We start from the raw sequence: 23,658 nt of genomic DNA, 5'->3' as shown, positions 1-23,658 counted from the left end.
CACCGTTTGTGGTCGGGGAGCAAGTTTTATGGTCATCCAAGAATCTGAGACTTAAGGTTCCCTCCCTGAAACTTGCTCCTCGGTTCATTGGCCTATTTACTGTTTCGCAGGTTATCAACCCGGTGTCATATAAGTTGTCACTTCCTGACTCCTGGAAGGTCCACAAGGTTTTTCATAAAAGCTTGCTTAAAAAGTACGTGACTCCAGTTCTACCCACCCAGAACCCGCCCCCTCCTTCTTTGGTACAGGGGGAACTGGAGTATGAAGTAGAAAGGCTTGATGACGCCCGACAGGTTAGAGGTGTGCTGCAGTACCTTGTCCACTGGAGAGGATTTGGTCCTGAGGATAGGACGTGGGTCCCTGCCAGGGATGTTCATGCGCCACGCCTAGTCCGATCATTCCATAGGGCTTTCCCGCTCAAGTCCGCTCCTGGCCATGGGGGTCCGGTGTCCCCCCGTAGAAGGGGGGGTACTGTCAGAACCAGCAATTCTAGCGGCCGCCGTGCCTGCACCACCAGTCATGCCACCCGGGTTACAGGAGTGCGGCGCAGGGGAGCCCCGGTTCTAGTAATCTCCCCGGGAAGCTGTAAAACTGGTCATCGCCGGGTTGCTAGGGAGGCAGCAGGTGCTTCTCTAAGTTACTTGACTACCTAGCTGGCTTCCCTGGTAACGGTCTGTTCTGCAAGGCTGGGGGCGTGTCCCCAGCACCTCCTTGATTGCCCTGCTGCTGTCAGGCACCCCCGCCCCAATCAGCTGCTGGGGCTGGCGCTCTGACAGCATTTAAAAGTGTGTTTTCCTTCCAGCCCTTGCCAGTGTTAGTTTGGTTCTCCAGCTGCACCCGCGTTTATTTTGACTGCTCTTGTTACCCCGGCTTTCCTGACCTCTGCTTTTTGGACCTTGACTACGTTTTTGCCTTCCCCTCTGTACTGCGTACCCTCCTGTTGCCGACCCGGATTGTCTGACCATTCTACCGTTTGTTTGTCTTCAGTGTCTGTTTGTCTTCCCGTGTCCCGCTTCCCTAGTGAGGGTAGGGACCGCCGCCCAGTTGTCGCCCTGGGGGTTAGCCCAGGGGGGCAAGTAGGCAGGGACAGGGGTTGCGGGATATCTCAGGGACCCCCATATCCCGGACACTGTCCTGACACAAAGATTATTATTACATACTTACGTACATCACCACATTTACAAGAGGAGACGTGTATATAAGGCTTCTTCTGCCATATGTCATCTTTGGAGCACAACTAAATATTCCCAGGGGCGTAACTATAGAGGATGCAGGGGATGCGGTTGCACCCGGTCCCTGGAGCCTTAGGGGGCCCATAAGGTCTCTCCTCTCCATATAAGGAGCCCAGTACTATGAATAAAGCATTATAGTTGAAGGCCCTATTGCAAGTTTTGCATCGGGGCCCGGGAGCTTCAAGTTACGCCTCTGCGTATTCCTATTGTTAAATGTTTCAAGAGGCATTGAAACAATACGAACATTACTAAAATATGAACTCGCTGTTTGTTCCAAGAAGCCCAAGATGTAGTTGGGAGTTCTCAACAAACGCGATGCCTCATATATCTTATATTCTGCTATAAGCAGTCACATATATCGTATTTAACCCATTCGGTTGTTCCTTTTGTTTAGGTCTTTGTGGGACATTTATTCCTGGCATTCTGGGAAGTAGAGTGGCCAAAGAGTTTGGAGAGTGCTGCTGCTTGCTATGCCTACCAGGTACTTTGGTTGCCCTGCGGACAGGCATCAGGGAAAGATATGGCATCCCGGTAAGTTTTATTTAGAAAAGTATCTTAAGTGGCTGTCATATCTGTGGGATCGATCCAAGTCTTAAGGGTACGGTCAAATGTGGTGGACAGGTTTTGGAATTTTTATGGCGGAATCACAGGTGAAAAAAAAAATTTTTCAACAGCAGAAAAGTGGATAATATTTTACAAATTCTCCTCAACGTACTTTTTTTTTTAATGACTTGTTATGCAGATTTTAAATCTGAATTATGTCAATTTATGCTGTGGATTTTCACTCTGGATTTCAACCTTTCCAAAGTAATAGTGAATTCCGCAGCACATCCCGGAGCAAAATCTGCAACATGTCAACATGTAATCTGCCTTTTTGTGTGCCAAATCCTTTAACCCCTTAGTGACTAGCCGATTTTGCACCTTCATGACCAAGCTATTTAAAAAAAAAAAAACTTTATTTTTTGCTTGACATAGTTATGTGAAATCTTGTTTTTTAAGTGGGACAAGTTGTATTTTTTTTATTACACCACTTTGGGGAACATGTAATGTGTTGTAAAACTTATTAATCTTTTTTGGAGGGATGTAAAAAAAATACAAATTTAACCACTGCTTTTTGGGTTTATTTTAATTGGCATTCAACGTGCGATAAAAAAAGTGACAATCTTATTATCTGGATCAGCAGGATAACGGTGATACCAAGTTTATATAGTTTTTTGCGTCTTACTACTTTCACACACTAAAAATACTTAAAAAATAAAATAGTTTCTCAGTCGCAGCATTACAAGACCTGGAACAGTAATAGTTTTTCATCAACAGAGTTGTATAAGGACGTATTTTTTGCGAGATGACCTGTATTTTTACTACTACCATTTTCGATTGACCACAGGTGGCTTTTTGATCACTTTTTAATCCGCTTTTTGGGAGGCAGGTGTAGCAAAAAAAACCCCAGCAATTTTACAATGTTTTTTTTTTTTTTAACTTTACAGCATTCATTGTGTGGCATAAATAACCTTCTACCTTCGTACTGCAGGTCAATAGGATTGCAGTGATACTAAATTTATGTAGTTTTTTTTAGATGCTTTACTATTTTTATACAATGAAAATTGAATTTGCATTGCCGCATTCCAAGACCCATAGCTTTTGTATTTTTCCACCTATGGAGTTATGTGATGTCTTGTTTTTTTGCAGGAGGAGTTGTAGTTTTTATTGATACTATTTTGGGGTACATGCGACTTTTTGATCACTTTTTAGAAACATAACTTTGACAGCAAAAAAAGTTCCATCCTGTCAGCCCTTATATTATTTCCTTCCTAGTTCCCTCTTAGGACAGATCTAGGCTCATCCCAGGCAGCTTGAATTCATTTATTGTTGTTATTCCAAACACGTCTGCTGGATGTTTTTTCCAAGCATCTACTACTCTTTCTGACATTGCTGAGATTTTTCCCCCAAGTAATCTCAGATTGTGCCCCCTTGTTCTAGTGTTCAGTTTTCTAAACTAAGCACTTCCCTCCTGAAACGTATTTATAACTTTAACTTTTTTAACAGTTTTTAAAATGTTTTGATCATGCCCCCCCCTTTCCTACTTTCCTCCACTCTTTAAAAATTAAGTTATTCAAGTCTTTTCTGATAAGTTTTATTTTTGAGACCTTCCACCATTTTTGTAGCCCATCTTTGGACTCTATTTTGTCAATGTTTTTCTGTAGATGATATCACCGGAACTGAGCACAGTATTATTTCAGATGTGCTCTCACTAGAGCTCTATACAGTGGGATCACAATCTTCATCTTTCTACTGGTCATGCCTCTAGTTATGCAGTCAAGCAGACCACTTGCTTTCTTTGCTGCCTGACTGCACTGTGGACTCAATTTGAGGTAGTCAGAAAGCAGAACCCCCTAAATCTTTCTCTTCTAGAGTCCAAATAAAACAGAAGACCCGATATAGGATACTCTGAGGATTAACACTGAACTCCAGTTACCTTTGTTTTGACCATTTATTCCATAAAGCTAAATATTTTTCCATGTTCAATACACCACCAGGAATATCAACCCTATTGTACATTTTTGTGTTATAAGCAAACACTCAACCCTTATCTGTAAAAGGGATGGGTACAACTCTGGCAATTCCCTAATCTTCAGGAACATTAGCTGTAAAAGGCACTGAGAAAACAAATAAGGCCTTTTGTCCATGGGGGGATTGGATTCCGTATTCGGGAAGGGCGCATTGAAATCTGACCCTTCCTGTGGCCGAGGACACCGATTACCCGACGGGGTCTTCTGCTGTTTTTTTATCTTCTTCACTGTGGATATGTGCAGGCACGCCGACACACATGCGCAGTAGGAGTTTTTCTTTTCAAAACTCCTGCTTTCCCGCAGAGTCCGTGGCTTGTCCACAATGTCAATTGTGGATGGCCCGCGGATTGGATGGCTTCAAAAAGGTCTACAAAACAGATCTGCATGCTTTAATTCAGCTGTGAACGCCCATGTTTCTCTATGGGCTACTGGACTGCGGATCGTCCGTGGAGATTCCGCAATTAAATTCTGCCCATGGACATGGGGCCTTAGTTGGAGGTGCAGAAATTACATATTGGAGTTTTTTAAGAACTCTGGGGTGGTTGCCATTTAGATCCATCGCATTATTCAACTTTAAAAGTGTAAGTTCACTTACAACATCACCCTCCCAAAACACTAGAACTGAGCCCTTACAACCAGAGGTACTACCAGGCCTAAACATATTATCACTCTGAAAACCAGTTTCTGAAAATACTGAACAAAAGTAGCTATTCATATGGTTAGAAATAGTATTATCTCCCTTAATATAGTTATTATCCCCATTTTTAATTTTTGTAATTCCACAGTTTTTCTTCTGTCTGTAATGTACCTGAAAAAGGTTTTATCCCCCCCCCCCCCCCCCCCGTGATGGATTTGGCCATTTCTTCCTTCTTTTGGGCTTTAGCAGAATTAATAATGTTTTGCCTCTTTCTGTACAATTTTATACCATTCTCTATCAGTTACACTTCCAGTTTCTTTAAACCTCCTACAGGCAGACATTTTTTCTGTTACCATATTACTATAGTGAACTATAGTGGTTCACTTTTCCTTTTTCTAGTTTGACAAAGTTTAGTTGCCTTTAGGATGGCTATTTTTAATAATGTCCACTAGACATACACTCCAATTGTCCTATTCCACCCTGAATTTTTTTTAAACTCGCCCATAATCCTTGAAATTAGTTTTTCTAAAATGTAATACATTGGTTGTAGTGAAGGATTACGCAAAGTCTGTTCTTATGTAAAACCATAAACATTGGTGGTTACCAGAACCTAAATTTTCTTCCACCTTAACCTCAGACACCAAATCCCTATTAGTAAATACTAAATCTAGAATGTTATCTTCTCTGGTTGATGACTTAACAAGCTGTTATAGGAGATGCTTCTTTAAGTGCATCTATCAAATTCCTGCTCCTACTCGTCAATGCAGTAGGGATACTCCAATCTACATCAGGCATGTTGAAGTCACCCATTATTGTCATTTGAGTAATTTTATCAACCAACAAGTTTATATATATATCATATCACCAATACTAATCACAGTTCCTTCTTTAGTTTGCATGTAAACCCAGAGAGCTTTTAGATCTTCATGTGTTTTTTGAATCACCGTTGACTTAAGATTACCCTTGCCATGGCTACTCTTTCTTTATACTCAACCTTTTTCTGTACAATGTGTACCAAGGAAAAGCTATTTCCCAGTGATTACAATCCTTGAGCCATGTCTCTGTTATGGCAACCAGGTCTAAAATTAACCCTGGATATCATAGCTATTATCTCATTGAGTTGTTTCCCAAGCTACATTAGTACATATTATGTGGAGAACAATACTATTTGTTTTATCAGCAACTACATTAATTTCATCACCAATATTAACCACCATACTTTGGAAGTTACCAATACACCACTTAAACCTAACTGTTTGGGAACAGAAATCATCCTTATAAATTAAATTTCTACTCTAGAGATGAGCGAACGTACTCGTCCGAGCTTGATGCTCGGGCGAATATTAGGGTGTTCGTGATGCTCGTTACTCTTAACAAGCACCACGCGATGTTCGGGTTACTTTCACTTTCATCTCTGAGACGTTAGCGCGCTTTTCTGGCCAATTGAAAGACAGGGAAGGCATTACAACTTCCTCCTGTGTTGTTCCAGCCCTATACCACCCCCCTGCTGTGAGTGGCTGGCGAGATCAGGTGTCACCCGAGTATAAAAATCGGCCCCTCCCGCGGCTCGCCACACATGAGGTCTGACATAGCTGAGGGAAAGTGCTGTCTTAGTGGAGCTGCTATAGGGAGAGTTTTAGGAGTGATTGTAGGCTTCAAGAACCCCAACGGTCCTTCTTAGGGCCACATCTAACCGTGTGCAGTACTGTGCTGGCTGCTTTTTTGCAGTGTTACACCCGTTTTTTTTTTTGGTGTATCGGCCGTGCAGAGCATTGCGCCCTGCAGTAATACTACAGGGACAGAAGTAGTGGTTAGGCAGGGAGAGTGTTAGGAGTGATTGTAGGCTTCAAGAAACCCAACGGTTTTTCTTAGGGCCACATCTAACCGTGTGCAGTAGTGTGGAGGCTGCATTTTGCAGTGTTGCACTATTTTTTTTTTTGGTATCTCGGCCGTGCAGAGCATTGCGCCCTGCAGTAATACTACAGGGACAGAAGTGGTGGTTAGGCAGGGAGAGTGTTAGGAGTGATTGTAGGCTTCAAGAACCCCCACGGTGTTTCTTAGGGCCACATCTAACAGTGTGCAGTACTGTGGAGGTTGCATTTTGCAGTGTTGCACATTTTTTTTTCCAAATCGGCCGTGCAGAGCATTGCGCCCTGCAGTAATACTCCAGGGACAGAATTGTGTAGGCAGGGCCAGAAGACATATATTAGTCATTGAATATACTTAGTGGGCCTTTCCTTTAAAAAAAAAAGGGCAAAAAATCTATTTGTCCTGCCTCTCACAGTCCTCAGCATTCTGGGTACGTGTGTGCTGGGTGTCCAACGTAAAAAAAATCATACGCAGCTGCCTAAGTTTAACAGCAGGCTTGCGCCAATTTATTTCCTGCCGGTGAAATCACCGCTCTGCTGCAGTTAATAACTGTGCAGCACAGCATTTCTGTGACACACTGCAGGGCCACAACACATATATTAGTCATTGAATATACTTAGTGGGCCTTTCCTTCAAAAAAAAGGGCAAAACATCTATTTGACTGCCTCTCACAGTGCTTAGCGTTCTGGGTACGTGTTTGCTGGGTGGAGAACTTAAAAAAAAACATACGCAGCCAGCTACGTTTAACAGCAGGCTTGCGCCACATTATTTCTTACAGCGTTCTGTTTCTGAATTGATGGTAATACAGCATGCTGAGGGGTAGGGGTAGGCCTAGAGGACGTGGACGCGGCCGAGGACGCGGAGGCCCAAGTCAGGGTGTGGGCACAGGCCGAGCACCTGATCCAGGTGTATCCCAGCCGACTGCTGCGGGATTAGGAGAGAGGCACGTTTCTGGCGTCCCCACATTCATCGCACAATTAATGGGTCCACGCGGGAGACCTTTATTAGAAAATGAGCAGTGTGAGCAGGTACTGTCGTGGATGGCAGAAAGTGCTTCCAGCAAGCTATCGTCAACCCACAGTTCTGCGCCGTCCACTGCTGCAAATCCGAATCCTCTGGCTGCTGCTCCTCCTTCCGCCCAGCCTCCTCACTCCACTACAATGACACATTCTCAGGAGCGGGCAGACTCCCAGGAACTGTTCTCGGGCCCCTGCTCAGATTGGGCAGCAGTGGTTCCTCTCCCACCAGACGAGTTTATCGTGGCTGATGCCCAACCATTGGAAAGTTCACGGGGTCCGGGGGATGAGGCTGGGGACTTCCGGCAACTGTCTCAAGACATTTTAGTGGGTGAGGAGGACGATGACAATGAGACACAGTTGTCTTGCAGTCACGTAGCAGTGAGGGCAGTAAGTCCGAGGGAGGAGCGCGCAGAGGATTCGGAGGAAGAGCAGCAGGACGATGAGGTGACTGACCCCCCATGGTTTGCAACGCCTACTGAGGACAGGTCTTCAGAGGGGGAGGCAAGGCCAGCAGCAGGGCAGGTTGCAAGAGGCAGTGCGGTGTCCAGGGGTAGAGGCAGGGCCAGACCGAATAATCCACCAACTGTTTCCCAAAGCGACCCCTCGCGCCATGCCACCCTGCAGAGGCCGAGGTGCTCAAAGGTCTGGCAGTTTTTCACTGAGAGTGCAGACGACCGACGAACAGTGGTGTGCAACCTTTGTCGCACTAAGATCAGCCGGGGAGCCACCACCAACAGCCTCACCACCACCAGCATGCGCAGACATGTGATGGCCAAGCACCCCACAAGGTGGGACGAAGGCCGTTCACCGCCTCCGGTTTGCACCGCTGCCTCTCCCCCTGTGCCCCAACCTGCCACTGAGATCCAACCCCCCTCTCAGGACACAGGCACTACCGTCTCCTGGCCTGCACCCACACCCTCACCTCCGCAGTCCGCAGCCCCATCCACCAATGTCTGTCAGCGCACCGTCCAGCCATCGATAGCGCAAGTGTTTGAGCGCAAGCGCAAGTACGCCGCCACTCACCCGCACGCTCAAGCGTTAACCGTGAACATAGCAAAATTTATCAGCCTGGAGATGCTGCCGTATAGGGTTGTGGAAACGGAGTCCTTCAAAAGTTTGATGGCGGCGGCCCCGCGCTACTCAGTTCCCAGTCGCCACTACTTTTCCCGATGTGCCGTCCCAGCCCTGCACGACCACGTCTCCCGTAACATTGTACGCGCCCTCACCAACGCGGTTACTGCCAAGGTCCACTTAACAACGGACACGTGGACAAGCACAGGCGGGCAGGGCCACTACATCGCCCTGACGGCACATTGGGTGAATTTAGTGGAGGCTGGGACAGAGTCAGAGCCTGGGACCGCTCACGTCCTACCCACCCCCAGAATTGCGGGCCCCAGCTCGGTGGTGGTATCTGCGGCGGTGTATGCTTCCTCCACTAAAGCACCCTCCTCCTCCGCAACCTCTGTCTCGCAATCAAGATGTGTCAGCAGCAGCAGGACGCCGCCAGCAGTTGGTGTCGCGCGGCGTGGCAGCACAGCGGTGGGCAAGCGTCAGCAGGCCGTGCTGAAACTACTCAGCTTAGGGGATAAGAGGCACACGGCCCACGAACTGCTGCGGGGTCTGACAGAGCAGACCGACCGCTGGCTTGCGCCGCTGAGCCTCCAACCGCGCATGGTCGTGTGTGACAACGGCCGTAACCTGGTGGCGGCTCTGCAGCTCGGCAACCTCACGCACGTGCCATGCCTGGCCCACATCTTTAATTTGGTGGTTCAGTGCTTTCTGAAAAGCTACCCACGCTTGTCAGACCTGCTCGTAAAGGTGCGCCGGCTCTGCGCATATTTCCGCAAGTCCCACACGGACGCTGCCACCCTGCGCACCCTGCAACATCGGTTTAATCTGCCAGTGCACCTACTGCTGTGCGACGTGCCCACACGGTGGAACTCTACGCTCCACATGTTCGCCAGGCTCTATGAGCAGCGTAGAGCTATAGTGGAATACCAAATTCACAAGGGCAGCTAATCCCAGTCAGAACTTTGGGAAATTTACTGCTAGGACCTTCCAAACTAATAAAATTAAAAAATACCTTTTATTAAATTCCTTTAAAAGAAGAACAAAACAAATACAAACAAAATAAGGGGAAGATTAGGATTAAGAAGGCCACTAGTGACTAGTGACCAAACAGGTTGGAGTCGTATAATAGGACTCAACCTTAAAAAACGACAGCAACCGCCACTTCTGAAATATGAACAATGGGAAATCGAGTCATGTGATGAAGCTCAATTGATGTACAACATTGATCATAGATCCAGAAAAGTGATCAAATAAAGTAGAATCACTCTAAATCTGGTATCCTAATGTGCGTCGTATAGTGGGAAGGACTTGCACATAAGGAGTTTGCTCTTAAAGCAAAAATGCGCGTTACCCAAACGTTAGGGTAACGCGCATTTTTGCTTTAAGAGCAAACTCCTTATGTGCAAGTCCTTCCCACTATACGACGCACATTAGGATACCAGATTTAGAGTGATTCTACTTTATTTGATCACTTTTCTGGATCTATGATCAATGTTGTACATCAATTGAGCTTCATCACATGACTCGATTTCCCATTGTTCATATTTCAGAAGTGGCGGTTGCTGTCGTTTTTTAAGGTTGAGTCCTATTATACGACTCCAACCTGTTTGGTCACTAGTCACTAGTGGCCTTCTTAATCCTAATCTTCCCCTTATTTTGTTTGTATTTGTTTTGTTCTTCTTTTAAAGGAATTTAATAAAAGGTATTTTTTAATTTTATTAGTTTGGAAGGTCCTAGCAGTAAATTTCCTATAGTGGAATACCAACTCCAACATGGGCGGCGCAGTGGGAGTCAGCCTCCTCAATTCTTTTCAGAAGAGTGGGCCTGGTTGGCAGACATCTGCCAGGTCCTTGGAAAGTTTGAGGAGTCTACCCAGGTGGTGAGCAGTGATGCTGCAATAATTAGCGTCACCATTCCTCTGCTATGCCTCTTGAGAAGTTCCCTGCAAAGCATAAAGGCAGACGCTTTGCGCTCGGAAACAGAGCCGGGGGAGGACAGTATGTCGCTGGATAGTCAGAGCACCCTCCTGTCTATATCTCAGCGCGTTGAGGAGGAGGAGGAGAAGCATGAGGAAGATGAGGAGGAGGGGGAAGAAATAGCTTGGCCCACTGCTGACGGTACCCATGCTGCTTGCCTGTCATCCTTTCAGCGTGTATGGCCTGAGTAGGAGGAGGAGGAGGAGGATCCTGAAAGTGATCTTCCTAGTGAAGACAGCCATGTGTTGCGTACAGGTACCCTGGCACACATGGCTGACTTCATGTTAGGATGCCTTTCTCGTGACCCTCGCGTTGCACGCATTCTGGCCACTACGGATTACTTGGTGTACACACTGCTCAACCCACGGTATAAGGAGAACCTTTCCACTCTCATTCCCGAAGAGGAAAGGGGTTCGAGAGTGTTGCTATACCACAGGACCCTGGCGGACAAGCTGATGGTAAAATTCCCATCCGACAGCGCTAGTGGCAGAAGGCGCAGTTCCGAGGGCCAGGTAGCAGGGGAGGTGCGCAGATCAAGCAGCATGTACAGCACAGGCAGTGCAACACTGTTTAAGGCTCTGGACAGCTTTATGGCTCCCCATCAAGACTGTGTCACCGCTCCCCAGTCAAGGCTGAGTCGGCGGGAGCACTGTAAAAGGATGGTGAGGGAGTACGTAGCCGATCGCACCACCGTCCTCCGTGACGCCTCTGCCACCTACAACTACTGGGTGTCGAAGCTGGACACGTGGCCTGAACTCGCGCTGTATGCCCTGGAGGTGCTTGCTTGTCCTGCGGCTAGCGTCTTGTCAGAGAGGGTGTTTAGTGCGGCTGGGGGAATCATCACGGATAAGCGTACCCGCCTGTCAACCGACAGTGCCGACAGGCTTAGACTCATCAAGATGAACAAAGCCTGGATTTCCCCAGACTTCTCTTCTCCACCAGCGGACAGCAGCGATACCTAAGCAATACGTAGGCTGCACCCGCGGATGGAAGCATCGTTCTCTATCACCATCAAAAACGGGGACATTTTTGCTTCATCAATCTGTGTATAATATTCCTCCTCCTCCTCCTGCTCCTCCTCCTGAAACCTCACGTAATCACGCCAAACGGGCAATTTTTCTAAGGGCCAGAAGGCTCAGTCATATAATTTTTCGAAACAATTTTTATACGTTTTAATGCTCTTTAAAGCGTTGAAACTTTCACCTGAACCAATTTTTATTTAAACTGGGCTGCCTCCAGGCCTAGTTACCACTTAAGCCACATTAACCAAAGCGATTAATGGGTTTCACCTGCCCTCTTGGTTGGGCATGGCCAATTTTTCTGAGGTACATTAGTACTGTTGGTACACCTATTTTTTTGGGCCATCACCAACAGTGTAATCATAGTAATTTGTATGTGCTTCGCCTGCACTCATGGTACAGCAAGGTGTGTGGGGTTGGCCTACACTTTTGCTACATAAATGTAACTGGGGCCTTGTCTATACTGCAGCTACTGAAATGTGAAAGAGACTGTTATCTCCCTAAACTGCTGCGATGGGAATGTTACTGTGGCCTGCCTTGACTGCTACTACTACAGAAATGGAACTAAGACTGTGCTTCCACTATACTGCTGCTTCGGAATTGTTACTGGGGCCTGTGTAGGCTGCTACTATTACTGAAATGGAACTAAGACTGTGCTCCTCCTATACTGCTGCTTCGGAATTGTTACTGGCGCCTGTCTTGAGTGCTACTATTACTGAAATGGAACTAATACTGTACTCCCCCTATACTACTGCTTTGGAATTGTTACTGGGGCCTGTCTTGAGTGCTACTATTACTGAAATGGAACTAAGACTGCGCTCCCACTATACTACTGCTTTGGAATTGTTACTGGGGCCTGTCTTGAGTGCTACTATTATTGAAATGGAACTAAGACTGCGCTCCCACTATACTGCTGCTTCGGAATTGTTACTGGGGCCTGTCTAGGCTGCTACTATTACTGAAATGGAACTAAGACTGTGCTCCTCCTATACTGCTGCTTCGGAATTGTTACTGGGGCCTGTCTTGAGTGCTACTATTACTGAAATGGAACTAATACTGTACTCCCCCTATACTACTGCTTTGGAATTCTTACTGGGGCCTGTCTTGAGTGCTACTATTACTGAAATGGAACTAAGACTGCGCTCCCACTATACTGCTGCTTTGGAATTGTTACTGGGGCCTGTCTTGAGTGCTACTATTACTGAAATGGAACTAAGACTGCGCTCCCACTATACTGCTGCTTTGGAATTGTTACTGGGGCCTGTCTTGAGTGCTACTACTACTGAAATGGAACTAATACTGTGCTCCCCCTATAATGCTGCAAGTGATATGTTAGTGGGGCCTGTCCCTAATGCTACCGCTGAAATGTTACTAATTCTGGTCTCTGCCTATACCGCTGCTAATGGTATGTCTCTGGGGTGTGGAAACAGAGGCTTCCCAAAGTCATGATGGCAGCGAGGCCATTTCCCACCAACGCTGTTACTGTTAAGGTGCATATAACCACGGACACGTGGAGAGGACACGTAGTGCCTCAAAAACATCCCCCTCCACGGCCCACTTAATCATGGCCACATTCCGAAAACCAACTAAATAAAACCGCGCTACTAGGTCGGCAGTCACCACCACATTACCACCAACGCGGTTACTGTTAAGGTGCATATAACCACGGACACGTGGAGAGGACACGTAGTGCCTCAAAAACATCACCCGCCACGGCCCACTTAATCATGGCCACATTCCGAAAACCAACAAAATAAAACCGCGCTACTAGGTCCGCAGTCACCACCACTTTCCCACCAATTTGTACCTGCCAGTGTCTACGTATTAAAAACTCCGGTCTGACTGGGGCATGCAGTGTGGGCCGAAGCCCACCTGCATTAAACATCACATTACCTCAGCTGTGATGGGCAATGCAATGGGATTTATTTATGTACTGCCGGTGGGTTCCAGGGAGCCACCCATGCTGTGGGTCCACACGCAGTAGAACCTACATGTGTCCACTTGTAAAGAACCCCAGTCTGACTGGGGCATGCAGTGTGGGCTGAAGCCCACCTGCATTAAGCACAACATTACCTCAGCTGTGATGGGCAATGAAATGGGATTTATTTATGTACCGCCGGTGGCTTCCTGGCACCCACCCATGCTTTGGGTCCACACGCAGTAGAACCTACATGTGTCCACTTGTAAAGAACCCCAGTCTGACTGGGGCATGCAGTGTGGGCCGAAGCCCACCTGCATTAAGCACAACATTACCTCAGCTGTGATGGGCAATGCAATGGGATTTATTTATGTACCGCCGGTGGGTTCCAGGGAGCCACCCATGCTGTAGGTGCACATGGAGTTGAACCTACATGTGTCCACTTGTAAAGAACCCCAGTCTGACTGGGGCATGCAGTGTGGGCCGAAGCCCACCTGCATTTAATCTGACGTTAGCTCTGCTGTCCAGGGCACTGCAATGGGATATATTTATGTACAGCCGGTGGGTTCCAGGGAGCCACCTATGCTGTGGGTGCACACGGAATTCCCATTGCGGAGTTGTTCCTGCCTGTGACTATTTATAAAAAACCACGGTCTGACTGGGGTATGCAGACACCTTGACAGAATGAATAGTGTGTGGCACATAGGTTCCCCATTGCTATGCCCACATGTGCAGCTCCAGATGGAGGTGGCACAGGATTGGATTTCTCATTGCTTCTGTACAGCATTGTGGACTATCGCCCCGCCCCTTTTATGGGGGGGTCGCTGCCTAGCCATGCCAACCCTCTGCAGTGTGTGCCTGCGGTTCCTCTGGCAGATGCACTTATAAATAGACATGAGTGTGGCGTGGCATGAGGGCAGCTGAAGGCTGCGCAGGGACAGTTTGGTGTGTGTGCTGTGGACACTGTGTCGTGCGGGGGGTGGGGGGGGGGCAGCATGTAACCCAGGAGAAGTGGCAGCAGAGTGTCATGCAGGCAGTGATTGTGCTTTGTTGGAGGTAGTGTGGTGCTTAGCTAAGGTATGCATTGCTAATGAGGGCTTTTCAGAAGTAAAAGTTGTTGGGAGGGGGGGGCCCACTCTTGCCGCTATTGTGGCTTAATAGTGGGACCTGTGAACTTGAGATGCAGCCCAACATGTAGCCCCTCGCCTGCCCTATCCGTTGCTGTGTCGTTCCCATCACTTTCTTGAATTGCCCATATTTTCACACATGAAAACCTTAGCGAACATCGGCGAAATATAAAAATGCTCCGGTCGCCCATTGACTTCAATGGGGTTCATTACTCGAAACGAACCCTCGAGCATCGCGATAATTTCGTCCCGAGTAACGAGCACCCGAGCATTTTGGTGTTCGCTCATCTCTATTCTACTCCTTTCATCTAGTTTATATGTCTGCAAAAAAAATTCTGAAATTGTCACCAAGTACTTTTCTACCTTTTGTTTGAAGGATGCAAAACAATTCTTTTAAACAACTCCATCTTAGACCACCTATCAACATCATGTCTAACAAATCCCAAACTTTCAGTTTTACACCACTGTTGTAGCCATTAGAGATGAGTGAGCACCCAAATGCTCGGGTCCTCGTTATTCAAGTCGAGCTTTTCGTAAAATTCGAGAGCTCTACTCAAGTAACAAACCCCATTGACTACAATGGGAGACTCAAGCATTTTTGTATGTAGGACGCCAGGTCCCGAGCTTTTTTTTTTCGTGATTCGTGTGTTCTCTCTCTCCCTCCCCCTCTCCTTCTCCCTCTCCCTCTCTCTCTCCCCCTGCCTGCCTGACAGCCAAAAAATTTGCCATTGACGCGCGCACTGTGTCGCGGCGGGGAGGGGCCAAAACTGGCACGTCACAGCGGGGAAGAGCCAAAAACTGGGGCGGGGTCGAACACGGCCTGATACTCATTAGAGTAACAAGCACTATCGAGTAGGCTAATACTCGAATGAGCATCAAGCTCGGCAGAGTACGTTCGCTCAACTCTAGTAGCCATGCATTAAACTCAGAAGCAACCTGCCTAGTTTATCTGTTTACAGACCAGAAAAACCACTAAAAATGTAATTGGACCTGTTGTCTTACAAAGCTTATATATTTTTTGTGAGGCAGACACATGAAAAATAGCAATTCTGACATTTTTAAAAATGATTTTTCACCTCGTTCACCATGTGGGATAAATAACTAAGTATTTTAATTGCTCGGACCATCACAAGTGCTGTGATACCTATTATGTGTATATTTATTGGCATTATAATTTAAAAAGTATTCTGCAAAGGAATGTTTTCTTTTTTAAATTTTACAGTGGATTTTTTATTTTTTACTAAACTTTATTGAACTTTTTTAACACCATTTTAAGTCCCTGAAGGCAATTATTCGATCACTAGCATAGTGCACTGAATTAAGGTCCATTTAGACACAACGATTATCGCTCACAATTCACTCAGAGCCGTTTTTGAGCGATAATCGTTGTGTCTAAATGTGCTAATCTTTCAGTTTTCTGCGGAATGACGGTCTTGAGTTCGGCTTGAAAACCATAGTTTGGCAGAACAGCTAATAAGCAGGATTGCATGCTGTGCTCTGCCCGCGGGCAGGGGGGGGGGGGGGGGTGAGCTGATTACAGCTGATAACATTGTACCAGAACAAAAGGAATGTAATCAAGAAACATCGGGTGGTCTGTGGTTCCCTGACTACAGCTCCCAGAGGCTCACAAGCTACTACTTGGAACTAATAGGCATTAGTACCAAGTACGGTAGTAGTTTATGCAAAATGATTGCGCACAAGCCATCTTTTAAACGATCATCTTTGCAGTGTAAATGCAACCTTTCTTCTGTAATGCAGTATACTATGCATATGATATCAGCCTATTAGACTCTGCTGAAGACAGGGTGTGATAGACTGAGTGACATGGCAGACAAGGCAACCCATTAGTACCTTGTGATCGAATTGCAAAGTGCTGATGTGTGACAGGGGGAGCCCCTATTGATCGTGGCAAGTAAGGGGTTAAACGGTCAGGAAAAGGGGTTTCTCCACTCCCAGCCATAACAGCACTAGCTTGTCTGTCAAAAGATTGGATGGGCAGGAGCTTTAAACTCACGCTGTATGCTTACAATAATGCGGGTTTAAAGCCCAGGAGCAGCAGGGTTAATACTCATCATGGATTCCGTTTACCTTTCTAATGTGTCTCTTATATTTTGTATTACAGGGAAGTATCTGTGACGATTGGGTATGCCTCACATTCTGCAGCCAATGTACCCTCTGTCAGATGGCCCGTGAGTTGAAAGCCAGGAGATGATAGTACCCTATAAAGGTTTTACCTTTGAAGATATGCTGAGTGTCAATGGACTGTTATGATAGAGTGCTGTGATATCGTCTCTGGTTGGAGTTGGAGTGATGTGACTTCTGACCATTTCATCTTTTACATAATCTCCCATATGGAAGAAAGAAGCATTTTACTATATACATTCTATACATTACTCAAGAAGCCCCTACACATTTACTCATTACTCTAATGACAATTATTCCAATATTTAGAAAGTTTCCTTAACTATCTCTCAATGTAATTTGTGACATTCTCTTGTAGCGCAATCAACTCTCAAGTTGCTTTTAAGCAGAACGATTATCATTCATAATTCCACAATCCAGCAATAATCGTTCAGTATAAACGCACGCCCCAACTGAACGACAAACGGAAGGATATACTGTTCAGTGTAAACAGGCCATCCTTCACTTATGAATGACTGCCTGCTTCCTGTGAATGGAGGCAGGCGGCCCATAACGATCCCCGGCCACTTCGCCTCCAGCGACGCTTGTTCCTGTGTAAAAGCACGATTATTGCTGGGACGACCTGTTGGGCAACTGCTCCCGACATATGGTCCTGTGTAGAAGCACCCTAACCTGTGGATCTCTGGATGTTGTGAAGCTGCAGCTCCTAGAATCCGTCTGTCCGGGCATGCTGCTTCACAATAGCCGGAAAGCAACAAATTGGAGATCATTGCTGCAGGGTGCAGTAAAATTTGCCCATTCCTGTGTATAATGTTAACATTTCCATTTTGCTACTCCTTTTGTATTTAAGATCTTTATGTATTTGCAGTGTATAAAATATTCTAATTAAAATTTTACAAAAATGGTCACTGAATCAATCATGCTTTTTACAAGCTACTAAGGAAACAAGCGCATATATAACAACTCCCTAATGTTCGTCTCATAGCAGCGCTGCTCCTCAACGCTAACCAGATGGACATTTTCCATGTAGGACATCATAAGGGTTGCATCAATATTCGTTATTCTACTATCCCAGAAGGACAATTTGGACAAAATTCTTCTTTGGTGCTCAAGACAAATTCTATATGAATGATATTTAACCCTTTCCAATCCACTGTCTGACATCCAAAGACATTCTGATTGAAGGCTGTACAGCTCCAATGTCGGAAAACATCCGCAGGGTATTCTTACTGCATATTACTGGCCGCTCTGTTGTCGGGGGCCTCTCCAGCATGTCCAATACTGCAGTACTGGCTCTGGCAGAAAGAGAAAACTCCCTAGGAAACTCTGAATCCAAAATTGGATTGCAAAGGGTTAAAAGAGAAGTATTTAACCCCTTAAGGATGCGGCCCTTTTTTAAAAATCATTTTTGTTTTTTCCTCCCCCCTTTTAAACAAATCATAACTCATTTATGCAACAACGTCGCTGTCTGAGGGCTTGTTTTTTGCAAGTTAAGTCGTATTTTTCAATGGGATGACTTAATGTACTGAAAAACTTTTTAAAGTTCTTAGTGGAGTGAAATGGAAAAAAAAAATGAAATTCCGCCATCTCTGGGGGATTCTTGTTTCTACGGTGTAAACAATGCAACAAAAATGACCCGATAACTGTATTCTGTGGGTCAATACGATTACTACGATACCAATTTTTTTTTTTTTTTTTTTGCTGCACTACTTTTAAAATATAAAATATCTTTGGAAAAAAAGTAAAATTATTTTCTGCTGCCATTTTCTGACAGCCATTTTTCCATTGACATTGCTGTGCGAGGGCTCACACGAACGCAATTTAATAGCGTATTACGCACATGATGTATGCGAGCATGATACGTGGTGAATGGAGTCCATGAAAATACTCCATTCACACTTGAGTATACACATCGCAGCGCGTTCTATTTTACTGTGTATTATGCGTGATAGAACTGTATTGTTCTCTTTGGGCACGTAATAATCGCTGTACATGCGCAATTGCATTGCATATGTATGGTGCTTATATGCAACATTCACTAAGCAACAGAGCTGGAATTAAAAAAGAATAAAACTAGGGGAAAAAATGTGATGTGACCTCGGTGAAAATCAATTTGACACCCCTGGCTTAAAGGGTTCAGTGCAGCTGACAGTCTCTTTAATGGTTTTTCAATATATGGTGTAGTAGACATGATAATTAGTTAGTATAAAATGTCTATTGATTTGGATAAACCAAATGTATTATGCTATTGTAATGACCTTTAGCTCTGTAGGGGGAGTTAATGGCCACACAATCTCATCATGGAATTTGCCGGACAATGACATGGTGAAAGATATGTGGTATAATGTTAGCTGAATATATATATAAGTTGCACAAGCAGCCTCTAAGAGTTAAAGGTCCTAGTGTTATATATATATATTGAGTGTTTTCCCAGTCCCTCCCCATCCCCCACACAGGACCTTCTCCAACAAAGAGATATCTACTTTCAGTTTCAGATTTGGACACATGTTATTGAGACAAAGGCTTGAGAGAGGTGGGGAGAGGGTGAGGCGGGGAATTCTATATAACCCAGCGAATAAGAATATATATATGTTACTGATGTAATCTGTTAAACACCCATAAAGGGCAGGTGTTATGCTCTTTAATAAAAGGCCCTGTCTGGATGTTCCTCCCAGGAGAGCCATTTTTGACATGAGACTGATACCTCGTGTTTGACTTGGTCAGTGTGCGCATACTGCTTCTACACAATTAGGAAGCTGCAGAATACCCTGAAGCCTGCTGGAGAAAACCCTATTCCAGATCAATGGTACATTAAATACAAGTATTAACCCTTTGCAATGCAATTTTGGATTCAGGGTTTCCTAGGGAGCTCTCTCTTTCTGCCATTGTACAATGGCGCCATCTGCTGGCTAGAGCCAGTACTGTGGTATGGGACATGCTGGAGAGGCCCCTGACAAGAGAGCGGCCAGTAAAATACAGTAAGAATACCCTGCCGGACGTCTTCAGACATCGCAGCTGTACAGCCTTCAATCAAAATGTCTTTAGACGTCAGATAGTGGATTGGAAAGGGTTAAAAAAATACCACTTGTCTCACAAAAAGCTGCTGAAAAGTGGGGATGAAAAAAAACGAAAAGGAAAATGTGAAAGATTTCTGGTCTTTAACTTGTTAAACTGGATCCATCCAGAAAGGCTCACATTATATGTCCCGTTTGTTACCTGCAGTATTAATAGAGCATCTTCACTCTCAACAGTTCATTCAGTTAATGAAACCTAAGTAAGTCCTCTGGACATGATGGGAATGTTCAATATTAAATGTTTCCCATAGAGTTAAGGTCTCAACATAAAAGATCGTCAACGTACAGCGGTTGCCAAAGAACCAATTAATGTTGTTTGTCGAGGAAGCACTACAATCCCTCCAGGCTGTGTATTCTGCAGTTTCCTACCGGCCTCCAGGTCACATGACCAGCACTCTGACAACACACTGTGTCCTGCAGTATTTATGACAACTGTTATAAAGAAAAACTGTGCTTCTTGTCCAGAGTCACAGTGCAGCCTTCATTTCATATTCTGTTCTGGAAATCGAATGCGGCAGTGTAACTGGATGCTATGGGCAAGAAAGACAGTTTTTATGGTATTTCGTATAAATCTGCAGAGTGTTAGTTATGTGACCAGGAGGCCAGCAGAAAAATGCTACATAACCGGATTCTTCACAGCAGAGGTCAGCGATACTGGGATGGATTTCTGATTAAAAAAACAAAATGCTCTTTAGTACCCAACTGCACTGGATCTTCTTTGCAGTACTTTGTGGTATAAGTAAACTGTTTAGAAGCCTCTTAACCCCTTACCAGCCAGTCTTTTTCTTAGGCTTCCAAATCTAATAGGCATAAGCTATAATAACTGGATTATAATAATGACCACTGGTGCAGACAAGAAAGGTGTTCTCTATAGTTTTAGTTTCCATTCAAATAGAGAACTTACTAAGCTACTTGTTCATTAGTATCCATTCTCTTTTAGGGCTCAGTCACACGGGCGTTTTTTGACCGATTTGCAGATGCGCCCACAGCGGCTCCATTGAATGCAATGCGCTGGACAGCTCCGGCCCGTTTCTAATGAAATGCGGCTAGGAGCAGATTTTCGGGCGATTTTTGGGCCGACTTTTCGGCGCCGATCACGCGATTTGCGCATGCGCATCCGTCATGCGATGCGCAAATCGCGCAAAAAAACGCCCGTGTGACTAAGGCCTAAAGCTGCAACCTGAATGGTGGGTGCCCAAAACTAAGCTGATCATATGTTGTCCCTCCGCTAGAATCCCCAAGAATTAAGTATTCATTTCTCCTGCAGCGCCCCCACAGGGGAAATTGAGAATTGCATGATGTCCATCCAAATCAACGAGCTGTCTGTATAATACATGGACAGGCTTGTAGAGTGAGAGACACTTTTTGTTGCTATTTGCCTGTCTAGCTAATAGGTGAGAGTCCAAAATGAAGGGATACTCATCTCTTTATTAACTCAGAATCTCCTAATAACATATTTGAAACTGGGTTTTCAAAACCAAATAACATGGAAAAGAGCATATACAGGAGCAGAGATGAGCCAAAGAGAAAGTCTCCTGGACAGCGGAGGAACACAATGCAACGTACCTTTGTTCAGAGTTACTGGCACTTACATTACATATTCCAAATAAATGCTGAAAATACCCCAGAGGTACTGGTAGATGTTAAGAGTAAAACTGAGAGAAGAGTCATTGGTGAATATCCTAACATAATACATACTGTACGAGTGGCAATAGCCTGAAGGATATGTCTGTGCACAGCCAGAATGGACACATGGCTAGAATCAAAGCTTGTTGACTCCCACCCCTGTGGTAGCTGCAGTTTCTGTACATTTCTGCCAAGCAAAAAGGAGTTTATAAATCCAGTGGATGAGAGAGAGTTTAACATCAGGCAGTTTAGCCATTGCCATAGTGCTTCATTGATTTACATAGTTGCCGTATTAGTTCTATTGAAGTCAGAAAGGAGAAGAACTAACTGGATTTACATACTTTAAGAGGTAAACATACACTTGCTCATATGCTTGTTCAGCTAACAGGTATTCCTCCCAAGGCTTTTATACACATGTGCTCAATTAAGGGCCATTTACACGGGACGATTATCACTCAAAATTCATTCAAACAAACAAAATTGAGTGACACCTTCCTGGATAAATGCCAAAAAATTATTTACTATTTGTTGACTTCTCATTATCGTTGATTTTCAGTAAGCATAAAATCCATCGCTGGATCGCAGGATTCTCACTCAATGTAAACGCCCCCGCTCAGCACTTCACATAGAAGGTGAAGCGCTGAGCGAGAAGCCTGTGATCCAGCTATGAACTCTGTAAGTCTAAAAGCTCTGGATGAGTGCTAACGACCTTAGCGGTGATATCAGCGCTCGTGCCGTCTAAATGGGACATTAGCGGAGCGTGCATGTGTTGCAAATAGGGAGAAGGTATGTCTTATCTTCCTAAATTCAATCTACCCAATACTCTTCCCCTCCCCAACATCTGTTGTTGTTAGCCATTTAGTTGTTCACGACCCTTGGCGACCATAAAGGCGAGCTCCCTGCATGTCTTTCGGTTTTGCACTGCCTCTTTCAGTTGTGTGATACCCATGCCAGTATCAGCTTTGACAGTATCAGCCATTTTGTTCTTTGGAGGCCGGTTCTTTTCTGCATGTGTTCCAAATAGGGAGAAGGCAAGTCTTATCTTCCTAAATTTTATTTACCCAATACTCTTCCCCTCCATTACATTTGCCGACCATCAACTACACACTGGATGGTCAGCCTGTCCCGCTGTGTTCAGACAATGGCTAGTCTCAATGGTCTGTGCCTGCAAAAATGATCTTACAAAAATGTGTTGACACAAAACAATTATCGTTCAGAAAATTGGTCAAACAAGCAAAACTGAACAATGATCTTTCTGTTTATATGCGAACCAATGACTGAACGATGAACGAGAATTGGGTTGCTGTTCTCTTTTGCTTTTAGCCAACATCCCCAGCTCGGGCAAATGAGAATCATGAAGTTCTAGGCCCATCAAAAACATGTCAGAAGGTCACATTGGAGACTCAGACCCCTACTGATTTTGAAAAGGAAGAGGCCACAGTATTCTACATGGAGACCCTCTAAGAGCATTGTGTCTCCTTCCCATGTGAAGTCAGCCCCATTAGACTTTCTGACTTGCTCTATAAACCTTTTAGAAGATTACATTAAACTGGATTTCCCTTCTAAAGTCTTATTATGATACATGCCTTGTAAACCGTATATTTACTATTTTATCCAAGAAAATAATTGTACATTACAGACATGGCTCCAAAATAAGTGTACAATTAGGGGATTACTGACTCTGTGAGTAGTTCTATTCTTTGGGTAATTATCCATTTTCTGAAGACTGAAGATAAGATTACAGAATGAGTAGTGAAGACAAACACATACAGTTAGGGCCAGAAATATTTGGACAGTAACACAATTTTCGCGAGTTGGGCTCTGCATGCCACCGCATTGGATTTGAAATGAAGCCTCTACAACAGAATTCAAGTGCAGATTGTAACGTTTAATTTAAAGGGTTGAACAAAAATATTTGATAGAAAATGTAGGAATTGTACACATTTCTTTACAAACACTCCACATTTTAGGAGCTCAAAAGTAATTGGACAAACATAACCCAAACAAAATATATTTTTTTCAATATTTTGTTGCGAATCCTTTGGAGGCAATCACTGCCTTAAGTCTGGAACCCATGGACATCACCAAACGCTGGGTTTCCTCCTTCTTAATGCTTTGCCAGGCCTTTACAGCCGCAGCCTTCAGGTCTTGCTTGTTTGTGGGTCATTCTGTCTGAAGTCTGGATTTGAGCAAGTGAAATGCATGCTCAATTGGGTTAAGATCTGGTGATTGACTTGGCCATTGCAGAATGTTCCACTTTTTTGCACTCATGAACTCCTGGGTAGCTTTGGCTGCATGTTTGGAGTCATTGTCCATCTGTACTGTGAAGCGCCGTCCGATCAACTTTGCAGCATTTGGCTGAATCTGGGCTGAAAGTA

The 23,658-nt window shown here is 45.0% G+C and overlaps 1 protein-coding gene across 1 annotated transcript in view; it reads left to right on the top strand.

Annotated features, from left to right (window-relative positions):
• Positions 1-17,485, top strand: part of LOC136632345 (cornifelin homolog) — a 29,858-nt gene extending 12,373 nt beyond the window's left edge. The window contains exons 3-4 of the mRNA XM_066607150.1: positions 1,627-1,763; positions 16,561-17,485. Coding sequence (XP_066463247.1) covers positions 1,627-1,763; positions 16,561-16,650 — 227 coding nt within the window. The 3' untranslated portion in view covers positions 16,651-17,485. The remainder of the gene's footprint in view (positions 1-1,626; positions 1,764-16,560) is intronic.
• The last annotated feature ends 6,173 nt before the right edge of the window (positions 17,486-23,658 follow it).

This window comes from Eleutherodactylus coqui, chromosome 6, assembly GCF_035609145.1.
Source record: "Eleutherodactylus coqui strain aEleCoq1 chromosome 6, aEleCoq1.hap1, whole genome shotgun sequence".
In the NCBI taxonomy this organism is placed as follows: Eukaryota; Metazoa; Chordata; class Amphibia; order Anura; family Eleutherodactylidae; genus Eleutherodactylus; species Eleutherodactylus coqui.
Note: the sequence above shows the minus strand (reverse complement) of the source record. Positions and strands in the feature narration are given on the sequence as shown.